General features: G+C 40.8%; 1 protein-coding gene across 2 annotated transcripts; it reads right to left on the reverse strand.

Annotated features, from left to right (window-relative positions):
• Positions 1-1,625: 1,625 nt before the first annotated feature.
• PDK4 (pyruvate dehydrogenase kinase 4) lies at positions 1,626-11,884 on the reverse strand. 2 transcript variants are annotated; one of them, XM_058026313.1, is made up of 11 exons: positions 11,673-11,884; positions 10,683-10,824; positions 9,605-9,676; positions 8,835-9,019; positions 8,313-8,402; positions 7,698-7,775; positions 7,000-7,076; positions 6,370-6,468; positions 5,966-6,076; positions 5,154-5,267; positions 1,626-4,217 (listed from the first exon to the last, which is right to left on the reverse strand). In XM_058026313.1, exons 1-11 carry the CDS (start codon positions 11,818-11,820, stop codon positions 4,074-4,076), a joined length of 1,260 nt encoding a protein of 419 aa, XP_057882296.1. In that variant the 5' UTR covers positions 11,821-11,884; the 3' UTR covers positions 1,626-4,073. The 2 variants fall into 2 exon arrangements, with proteins under 2 accessions (XP_057882296.1, XP_057882303.1); XM_058026320.1 differs by lacking the exon at positions 8,313-8,402.
• Between the last annotated feature and the right edge of the window lie 186 nt (positions 11,885-12,070).

Here is a 12,070-nt window from a genome sequence, read left to right on the forward strand (position 1 = left end):
GGACATTATTGCATGTAAAGGGCAAAGTCTGGCAGATTTAAAAACTTGGTTAAGTGATAGGGAAGTTATGATAATGAACAACTGTGTATCAAGGCTCCAGGGAGATTAATCTGGATTTGTGCCCCAGGCACCAGTAACACTAACCAGCAATCAGTGTACACTTTTTAGCTAATGATCTAGAAGAGAAAACACAGGGTGCTTTGGCGTGGTTTCTGTTGACATCAGGAACCTGGCTGTGTAAGGTCCCAATCAGAGAGCAAAGGGCGAAAGTGCAACGCCTGCTTATCTCCTGTGAAACCAGAACACTCCAGCCGTGGGTAAATGTGCTGATGTCAGTGCCCCCCTGACGTGCCAGCAACAAGACAGCCCCACACAGTGACCAAGAGCTGGTGCATGGCCTCTTACCCACTGGACCTGTGCAGGGGAAGGAAAACCCCCACATTTTGCCTTCTAGACTGCAGGAGCTTGGCTGGGACTGGTGGTCTGTGCACAGTGTGCTGCACAGAGTCCTGGGTCTGCTGGGGCCATGAGCTCAACAGGGAGTTGCACAGACAGCAGCTGGGTCCATCCTGCTGCACTTGGGCACCCCTGCTCCCAAGCCTGTCATAGGCAAGGTGTAGAAAGCATGTATGTGTATTTCTGCTTCTGAAAACCAGACAGGAAATATGCAAGTCCTGCCTACAGAGACTGCAGCATGGTAAAAATGATGGGAAAACACAATGTGTGTTTTTGTTGTTGGTTTCCTTTTGTTGGCTGTAGTAGTTTATTGAAGTCCCTGGTGCAGTTTAGTTTGGGGTTGTTTCTCCCAACATACCTGGCACACTGGTATGTGTCAGAGTGGTACATTTCTGTAACTGCAAAATGCAAGAACGGGATGCCATGTCATCTGCTTCCCTGGCATTATGAGTCAAAACCCTTAGGAAGGTGAAACTCTCATTGTTAAGGAAGGTAAACTCAGTACACAAGGCTGTCACTTTTAGACTTGCTGCCAGACACCTAGGTTGGTATTACCTCTCCTCTTTCAGGTGAAGCGTATATGTGTATTTTTACAGTTACTCTATCCTCTTAAAATTAAGGGAGATGCAAGATGGCCCCAGGCCAACACAGCTCTGCTAAAGCACCAATTGTACAGGTGGACTTTTGGGTCATGACATCATCAGATCACTACCATTTTCTTTCACACCAGCTATGAAAAGCCAGCTGGCCCATTGCTTCAGAGCTGAAAGACAGCCATCCCTTTAGTCTGTGGGAAAACTTTTTAGTTAGATATAAACCCAGTGATGGATGTCTTTTTTTCTTAGTCAATTTTCACACTCTTCAAAACTGAAGACAACTATTTTAGAGTGCAGAACATACACTGATGGAACATTCCCAGTTCTCATCTCAAAATGAATACCCTTCTAATTAAAAAGAGTAAGGACATAGCTAAGGTGATGCACTGATTTTAGGTACTGTGTAAGCTCTCAACCAATGCAACATTAAGCATAAGCAGATCATTCTTCCAGTGTTTCTCCCCCCTGCTGTACCTCACATGGTATGAGTGTTTTTCTCAACTCCATTTCCTAAGATTTAAAATAAAAAGCCCTTGCTTGCATCAGACTTTTTAAAAACCAAAGGCACAGACAAGCATTTAAAACATTTTATTATAAAACTATTTCAACATCTACATCCAAGTTTAAAGACTTAAAATTACAGCTCTGCTTTTAGAATAAAAAGTCAGTGAATGCTGCAAAATGTGGAGTAGTAGTAGCATTATCTAGGTAGATAGCCTAGATACTACACGGATTTCATGTGTGTTCCTTAAGTGCTTCACAACTTCTGCCTGCATCATGAATGTTCCACAGCTTTGCTCTGCAAGCAGCATCACAAACATTTTTGCAGCACATATGTGCCTCAGCTGCTTTGAAAGAGAAATTACTAACTGAAGCAGCTGCAGCTGTGTTACAAGTGTACCATCAGAGCATAACTCAGGTTCAAGCATTACTGGATGCAGACAGAAAGGTATAAATGGTGTGTACTTAACAACAATGACTATTTTGGTATGTGTTTGTGACCTTGTATTCCATTCAAAAATCATCAACTATCAATTACTTTTGATAGTGAAAGCAGCTTTTTTACACCTGTATATTCTAGACAAAGGTATTTCTTTTTTATTAGCCATATCATTCACTGAGCTGAGCTCAGATGCATGATCTGGTGACTTTTGGTGACTACAGCTCATTCACCAGGATAAAAACAGCCTAGATGCAGTACTGAGATCATCATGCTCAGCAGATATCATGAATACATAAAATTAGTTTTTAAAATAAATGAGGCATATCAAAATATATTTTATTTTCAATGAGAAATATATCTCAACGGGACTTCAAGAATGCAAAGGTAGTTTCCTATTGAAAACCATTTTAGATTTACAGTGGAATATCGAGTCATTTTCTGCCCTACAAATAGAAATCTCTAATAGAAAATTGTCACACTGAGCAGGATGCTTTACTGTATTTGTAACTTTTTGCAAAGGATCACATAAACAGAAGATAATATGATAATTAATACAAAATTAATTTCAAGTAATATTCTACATCCCTGATGAACTTTTGACTGGCTAGCTTGGCAACATCCAATAATTTAGCATCTGTTAAAGTCTACCTTGCTTACAAAAGTGAAAACACACAAAGATGGGCAAGGAAGAAGCTTACTGAGAATGGAACATTTTCTGAACAACTCTCTCTCACTGGCATTTTTCCTGTGGGATTGCCCCTATTTTGCTCTTCATAAAAGCTTTCCAGTAGTTTTTAGTGTTGTTTACATTCTGAAACATTTCCTAAGCTCTTTCCATTGCAATGAACAGTTCTTAGAATAATTTTTTACAGTTCCAACACCACTCCTGAAAACCTTTCTACAGACCTTCAGTGCTCATCTGCAGCTTTCAGGGTACAGATTCCCTATGTACATCTTTGAGCTGATGTGGTCCAACACAAATTTGAAAAAGATAATTTGCAAGTTTGACAATTTAAAATGGTGTTGTGACAGTTTGAAATTGACAATTGGACAATCTGAAAAAGACAATTTTGGTTTAGTGTATTGAGCCACTAATCTAACAGCATAACAGAAACAAGCCACAAGACTGTATTTTAAACATGCTGTTCTTCACAACATGCTTATACAATACACATCACCAAAACCTTTCTGTTCAACGTGCAATGTCTGACCTCAGTTCTTGGTAAATCCTAACTGACTTGGCACACAATCTCCAGAATACAGGGACAAAGGCCAGATGTACCCTAACGTTAGAGCTATTATAACCAAGTAGCTTTCCATTTCTTTTTAGTAGGTCTTAAAAATATCCTGATTTTCTTCTTCATTACCTTATGCATTGAAGCCCTACTTGGCTGATTTCCCATGCACAGTTTAACATAAAATATCTAGCAGTGTGACTCACAGAGCAAGGCATCACTTAAGATGAAGATCACTTAATTATTCCTGGAATAGCTTTTTTTTTAAAATGGGACTTCCTTACATATGGCAAACACTTTGTCCCTACCTCCCAGGCTCCCCCTCTTCCAGTCAGGCTGTACTTGAACGCTGTTTGTATCTTGCTACAAGACTGCCATGTTAAGTAGATCTTTTCCAAACATTATAAATACAACTTTAAAGTATGGATGCTAATTATCTACCTGAGAAGTTCTGTAATAAAATAAACTGCTGATAACTATTCTAACAGAAAAATATGCATCAGCATAACTCGTTTATCAGTCAGTATTAAGAATTCAAGCATTAAACAGGATTTAAAAATTGCACACCCCTACCACACCAAGTCTTTGATCATAGTAAAAAAATAGCTTGATTTTTCTCTATACACAGCTCTTCTTTAAAGACATATGTGCTCCTATTTTCCTCATCCTGAAGTCCACAGCAAGGTTTCAGATTCAGTGCATATAGCCTATGTTTATGATACTCTTATCTTCTTTTTCTTCTGCTAGTCCTGAAACTTGCTTGTTTGAAGGTAGATGAATACTTCCAAATGCTGCTCTTGAAGCCAGCTTGATCCCCTGGGATGTCTTGATATCAGCTTCTCTTCAGGAAGCTGCACTCTGCTTTGCCATATTCTTTGGGTCTTTACTTGGGACACACCAGTCATCTGCCTCTGAGGTAGCCTGGTAATGCTTGGAAGCTGATTTGTTAAAAACTGGGAGTTTTTCTATTGATTCTGTTGATAAGGCCTAAAAGTCAAGAAGGAACAGGTTAATATCTCTCAATAATGTCACTCAGCAAAAATTCATTCAGCATGCCTGAAGCGTTAAGCCAGTGACACTACAAAACAAAGTTTATCTGCACAAATGTTTCTGCAATAGGTGTGGTAGTTTATGTGTTTCAGTATCTATGATTGGTTGGGTAATTTGGTAGGACAACTGCAGTAACATCTCATCCTATTTATGCTTTTTTCATAGGCCTTAAGCAGTAGCCTCTAACATGTTTTCAAGACAGTCCAGGAATACATGGAAAAGGACTGATTTGCAAAATTCCAGTGAAAGAAGTGTTATATACATATATATATCTGAACTGTCTTTTCCTTTCCTACTTCTGCTCTTGTTTGTGCTTCAGTGTTTTCAGGTTAGCAAGAGGAATTCAAAGCAAGTTTTTCCCACTATTAGGCACAGAAAACAGCATGTAGTGTTGTTTGCATGTGTTTGAACATGTGTTTCTCATAGAAACAGCAGTGCAAGTTACATGCCTAGTGTTCAAAATTACTGGTATCTGAATCCCACAGAGGGGCTATGTGGCAGATGTTGAGTAGCACCTTGACTCCTTAAGGATTTAGTTTATAAGACTTTCTGGTTTTCAGAGTAAACAAACCAGATCTGTTGCTCAGACTTCAATCTCTTCAAGTATTTGGTATTCCATGAACAAGTAGATAACACCTTAACACAATCTGAAAACCAACAGGGCTCTCACTAGCAGTTGTTCAAGTAGACTAGTTAAAGCTAAGTGACTTTTTTTGATACCATTTAAAAACCAGTTACTAAATCTGTCATTTCTCAAGAAAGAACAAGAGCTACTCATGAGCAGAGAATCTGTTTACCTTAAAATGGTAAAAAGTAGCTATCCCACTGCATTGATGGTAGTAGTCTTTTATGTAACTAAATTTAAATACATACCTTCAAGTAGATGATAGCATCTGTTCCATAACCACATATGGAGTAAAGATTTAGATCTCCTTGAAAGTACTTAGCATACAGACGAGAAATTGGCAAGCCATACCCAAAGCCAGCCTAAAAATAAAGCACAATATAAAATTAATTATTTTTTACTAGCTCTAATGGCTTCAAGTTAAATAGCTGAAAAGTCTTCAGAAATTTTTAAGCTGTTAAAAAATCCTTTGAATTTCCTCTTGTCTTAGAAGAAAGCATAAATCTCTAATCAGTTTCATTGAGAATGCTGAAGCTGACCGTTAAAAACTCCAAGTCACAAGAAAAAAGATCTCCATGGAAGAGGGAGGGTCTATACATATGTCCCACTTTTGCACATTAAATTTCAGTATTTTTCCCTCTCTTGTTATTGCTAGTACAGCTTGATTAGTAAAAGGAGCTTTCTACTGGGAGATAAACATAATAGTCTCAAAGACTGTTCCAGTTGTGCTTGCCTCCAGAAAGACTCCATGATCTACAGTAAGTTTGAAGACTGAATGGAGAGTGAGGACAAAGAAAATTAGTGTCATTGTAAGGCAAGAAAAAAAAAATGAGGGGGTTAGATTCAGGTTGTAATGTTCTTCTTTATGCCTTTAAAAGTATATTTTTGTCCATTAAGCTAAATACTAAAATTCTGTTTCAGAAAGTGTAATTTCATACTTATGGGGCACAGTAAATCTTTAAATACCCCACAGAACAGCCGGATGGACACAGTGCTTCATTATAAACCCACCAACACTTACAACAACAAAATTGCAACAGGAGTATTGAAAGTATCTTACAAGAGGGGTATTTCGAGAATCATCCACATTTGGCCTTGGTGCAGTGGAATACATGTAGCTAAACAGCCGCTCAATTTTCCTCACGGGAACACCACCTCCCCGGTCTGAGATCTGATTTAAGAGAGAACAAAGTTAACAAGCATGCACTAAGAATAGTATTTAAAATGCTGTTATTTGAACACACCTTTCCAACAGTCATAAATGCAAAGATTTGTTTTGCAGCACATTATTATACAACTAGATAACTGTGCTACATGGAGGCTCACATCATCAAGAGAATGCTCTTGTGCTCATGCACAGTGTCTTCGACCTGTTCTCAGAGGCCAGATCTTTTAATAGAACCAGCTATGCATGTATAATAACAAACATTACAGTAAGTCCATTGTAGTAGGCCAACAAAATACCTTGATTGCCAGGTCTTCTTTCCCGAGAACAACTGTCACTTCAACTGGAGAAAGGGTGGAACTGTTTTCTTGGAATTCAACAGTTGCTCTCATTGAATTCTATGGAAAATAAGGTTACTGTGATCAGACGTTGCTTAATCCATGCACTTCAAACCAAATCTCATCTACACAGAGGCAAAATTATCCTCTACTCCTATCACTGCCTGGTTTCCAAGGGACACACTTAGCATTTTGGCATAATGCGAGCAGATTTATCATCATTTAAGGCGTGAGAGGAGGTCTCACAATTTAAAGCATCTATGCATAGCCAAGACTCTTCTGAGTGAAAGATTACAACATTCTTGCCCAACATCAACTCAGGCACTGTAAATTAAATAATATAACTCCCTTAAAGTCAACAGGTTTCAGGAGAAGAGCAAAGTTCAGCAGTTGCTAAAGGTTGCCAGACTTCTGTATGTCATGTTGGCTGCACTGAAGTTCAGCTGCACTCACTACTCCTTAAAGATATTGTCCATTTCACAATGGAAAAGTCAGCAGGGCAAACCTGCAGATGTAATCTCTAAAAGCAGAAGGCTACTGGTGGCCACAATCCCACATCCCACTTCACTCTCTCAGTCTATACTAACATACCTTAAAGAGCTCAAAAAGCATGTGAAAAAGATGAGATGGAACATATACAATGTTAATTGGTTCTCCTGGAGCTTTTCCTAAAGGAAAGGAAAAATAAAAACACTTAAAAGGGTGATGATATTTTTCTATGGTATCCAAATTTTACAATGAGCAAGTTGCCAAAACAAACAAAAAAATAAATCAAGTTTTATTTTTGGTTTTCCCCCCTCCAAAATTGGCAAACAGCTTTATGCATTCATTACAGTATTTACATTACAACTGCCACTTGCTTAATAAGTTTCTTTCCAAATAAACAAATAAAAAAATCAAGTATTTATTCCCCTTTTATTTATAAAGGATTTCAAACATTAAGCAGACTGCTGTGACCAGACACATGCAGGCAGCTCAGACCAGACCCAGCATTTCTGTCACAAGCCCCAGTTCCTCACTCCAGATATGGAGGTCTTCTCTAGCAACTTCTCATATTACTTTAGGTACAAGTTTGTCTAACTTTTCTCAAATTTATAAATGGTACCTCAAAAATGTTGTGTTTAAGGTACACCAATATTTGAGTCCTAACATGGGAGGTTGAATGAGTTGCCTATAATAGAAAATGGAAGAGGAACTAGCCCAAGCCAGATCAACTGGTATGTGTCCTAAGGTTACAGAATTAGGAGACTTTTGACTCAGTTTTGGATAATGATAGGCTCTTATCTTACCATTCACTTGAGTAAGTTTCAGTTCTGGAGATGTCAAGTAATACTGGTCACACAACATCTTGGCACTCTCATAAGCATCTGAAATAGTCATTTAAATAAATTATATAAAGTATAATATCAAGCAATGTAAAAATTCATTCAAATGCAAGGCAAAAAATACAGCTTTTAACCACCTTAGCTGCTAAGGTGTTCAACAGTCTAAGTCTGGAATGTGTCTCAAGGGAATGATAACATTGCATCCACTGTGTGCACTAAAAATTGAGAACAATGGGCAATTACAGAAGCATGAGCAAATCTTTGTACAGTTCGATAATTGTATGGAACTGATAGATCTGTTATCTACCAGTTGGTAAAGCCAATCTCAACACCTCAGACAACTTAACTCCTACCTCATCTGTCACTAGCTAGGACTTCCTCCAACATGGTTTTTTTTACTGCTATTTTGTATTTTAAATTCTGTCCTCTAAAAGCTCATGCTTTGATAAGACTGCTTTCAGCTATTTCAATTAAAGCCAGTCAGCATCCTCTGCAACTGGAGCTGGTTACCCAAACTGCTTGCAGTCAGATACAGACACTGATCAGGAAGAGAAACGTTAAAGCTCTGAGAGTACGCACCATTCACTACTTCAACAACGTCACAGCAAGGATCAATACTTCCAATGTGCCTTGGGTGCCCCGAGCCAGATTTATCATCAAAAAGAAGAGCTGTTTGACATGAGGACAATACAACATTTAATCCCAAAGAGTGGGTTATAAAAAAGCCCCAAAACTGAGACTAATGTAGTGTGATTGCAACATATAATTACATTAAATACTGAATATTGTTTATGCCTTTTATGAGTTAAAGTATTCTCTACTGTCAGCAAACTATGTTGGCTTTTCTGTAGCTCACATCTAAAGGTTTTTCAGACATAAAGAATGATATCCCTACATACTCCACAAAAGAGCTATTTCAATTGTTCTTTAGTCTAGAAAACAAGTTTTCCCATTACTTTGTTAAGTGATAGATTCAGTTACTAACTTTTCAGTGTCACATGAAATCATGTAAAGCAGTTCCCCAGCTGTTTTAAGAAGTGTTTACATTAACATGTTACTCATTAGGTTGAAATTTTTTCTCAGGTAAAAATTTCTACTTACTGTGTTGGTTCATTAGCATCCGGGTGGAAATACGGCTCATGTAAAAACGATCCAAAAAATACTGGATGTTTTGATTGGTGACAGGATCCACTTTAAAAGTGTCTTTGTATTCAATTACTCCTTGTGCCATTGTAGGAACCACATCATGATGTCTGTTTCGGACTCTAATTAGAGTATCTATAAAGCTAGGTTAAAAAAAAAAAATCTTTTTAGAACATTATTCTCAGACTACATGAAGCAAGCTTTGTATAAAGTAATTATCTAATCCAGCACCAGCACAGATAAGTGCTTAACAGCATTAATACTAAAATACGGTGTAGTTTTTTTTTTACTCTTTTAGAAGTAATTCTTTATTGATCTAACACAGAAGTATTTTGCATTTTTAAAACAAAAGGTATAATGAGCCATATCAAATTCACCCCCTGTTTACTCATTTATTTGAGCAGAGGAAAATGCAAGAAAAGGAAAAAGATCCCAAGCTGACATCTTGGAAAAAAGCAGAGATATGACTGCAGAGATAATATTTTTTTCTGTATTTCTCTGTCATGACAGTTCAAGGAGCAATATGACCTTGAAATTAGGCTGCAACAGGTCATATTTATTTGCAGCACTGCTAGACATGGTCAGAGATTTCTGCCAGCTTGTTCTATGCTCAGCTCTTCCTGCTAGATTATCAAATTCAGCTCATCATGGCTGTTAGTCTAAAGTGAATATACTGTGACAAGTAGAATGTGAACTAAAAAGTTCAAAGAAAAACATGAAAAGCTTACTCAGATAAGACTTTTTGGTCATCTGGGCTTTTCTGATGGAATTCGATCAACTCCTTTAAGCTTTGGATGTACCTATTGAAAAAGAAGATAAGAAATATATGCTATTAATTTGATTTTTAATAATCTAGCAATATCAAAAATATTTTGTCTTGTGCACATCATTAGTCCTAATAAGTTATCTAGGAGCTTTAATTATCTTTGAAATATCCAAGTTACAACCAACAATGGAATGACAGATGGACATTTCTTGGCTGCCTGAACACCAAAAGTTTTCAGTCTTTTCTTGTGCCTGCCACCAGAGAGAAATCTAAGCCCTCACTTAAGGTACACAGGATCTCCTTATAATTGTTTAGAAGAGATGTATTTCAGAAGAAGATCCAAACGACAATGCCAATCAGGAATCCACTTAAGCAAAATTTTTCCAAATCTGATCAGCTTTGGCAGAAGCTAAGTAGCTGAGCCGCTTGCACTAACATCTGACAGCCCTGACGCATACAGCAAAGGCACAACAGTTTGCTACATTAAGAAGAGTTTCTAGATCTGACTCTAATACTTCTGCTCTTTATGTCAGCCATCCTGGCAAATGATGCAACTGTGCCAGTAAGCAAGGTTAAATCAGCTTCAACCCCTGTGTCAACTGCAGGGATTATGGTAATTGAATTTCAAACACTTGCTGCACAGGTCAAGACGATATACTTTGGCATAGAAGCTCTGTTAGTAACTCCTTCAGTGAGAGATCAAAACAAGTACATAGCCTGCTTTCCCCTTTCGTGTGGGTCTAAGAGTCTGTAATGCTGTATGGAAACAGAACACGTTTTCTTTTCTCCCTTCTCTATTTGCTATTTCAAACTGTTAACTCCCTGCCCCCCACACCTATTTAAAGATAACAATATAATCATATTGGTTTGCAATTTAATTTTAGTATGCTAGAAAAGGAAAGTGTGTAACAGCTTGCAACTCAGATTTCATGAAGGAACTGTATTTCTACTGTATTTTGTTATACTTTCTACTATTCAAAGAAGTCTGTATCTCAAAGCTGTGTAACTTTGCATGCTGAATTAGAGCAGTTCATACTTACCAGCTTCTTACTAATTTTACTGATGGAGTGCTTAGTAATTTATCAGGAAGAAGATCAATTTCTTTCAAGATGTTTGCAAACCTCACAGGAAGTTCTTGTCGCAAAAATGCAAAAGAAGTTCTCTCACATCCATTAGTCGAGCCTATGAATAAATCCAAAATATAGTTTTCGTTTAAGGGAAGTTTCAAGATAGAAATACAGATTGCTGATTTCCCATGAACTTCAGGACTCTATTTCTCTGCAATCGTGAGGTTTTTACTAGCCGGCTCATCTAAGAGTTAGGCGTTATATGTTTATGCAGAACGCTGTTTACATGACAGTAAGACACAGCGTGTTCCCGGACGGAATACTTGTACAGTTCCGACTTAGACACGAGCCTGAATTGTAATCCCCTAAGAAGCGCTCCGGCCTCTGTAAACAGGAGGTTGCTCGGGGTGACGTCGGGCAGTATCATGTGCGCACAGCCGCCAGAGCGATAACGGGAGCTGGAACTGCGCGTTCGCTCGGCCGGAGGCTCCTCCCGCCCCCCTGTGCGCGGAGCAGGAACACGCCCCGCAGCCCGCGTCCCCCTCAGTGCCCGCACGCTGCCAACACCGCCGAAGCAGTGCTGGAGCTCATCTTCAGCTCTCACGGCGGCACCCGCAGGTCTCCAGCCCCTGGCACCTGGTCGGCGGGTAACTGCGGCCAGGGTCCCCGCCCGAGGCGACCGCCCCGCCGCCACCACCCACCCCCGGGGCTGGGAATACCCGGCGTGCCCGCTCCCCTCCTCCGCCCTGGCGCTGGGCAGCTGAGCCGGGGCCCGGCAGCGACTTCAGCGCTGGCTGAGCGCGGAGCCCTCCGGGCGGGGATCGCCGCCTCCTCTGTCCCGCAGAGCGCCGCTCCCGCGCCCCGCCCGCGGCAGCCCCCGGGCTCGCTCCTCCATGGGGAAACGAGCCTCCGAGCCCCGGCTGCTCCCCAGCCCGACCTCCCTCCGCTCCCCCCGACTCTCACCGAAGTCCAACAACTGCTTGATGGAGAGCGGGGAGGGGGAGAAGCGGGAAAACTGCTCCACCTCCTGTGGCAACCGGCCGCTGCTGCTGCCGGCGCTGGCCCCTGCCAGCGGGGCGGCGCTGCGGAGGGCGATGCGGGCGGCCTTCATCGCTGCCGGGCCGGCAGGTGCGTGGCAGGTAAGCGATCGCTGGGAGAGCGAGTGCTCCGCGGGCTCCGGGACTGTCACCGTCCCCTCGCCTGTGGCGGGCGGCCTCACGTGGCGCCTCTATTTACAATCGCAGGCGGGCGGGGCTCCGGCAGGCCGCGCCCCCCGGGCCCCTCGTGACGGCGCTGGCGGCGTTCCCTGTGCCCGGCCCGGCCCGGTGGGCACTTCGCCAGTGGCACGGGCAGTGCCCGGG

Source organism: Melospiza georgiana, chromosome 1 (genome assembly GCF_028018845.1).
Source record: "Melospiza georgiana isolate bMelGeo1 chromosome 1, bMelGeo1.pri, whole genome shotgun sequence".
In the NCBI taxonomy this organism is placed as follows: Eukaryota; Metazoa; Chordata; class Aves; order Passeriformes; family Passerellidae; genus Melospiza; species Melospiza georgiana.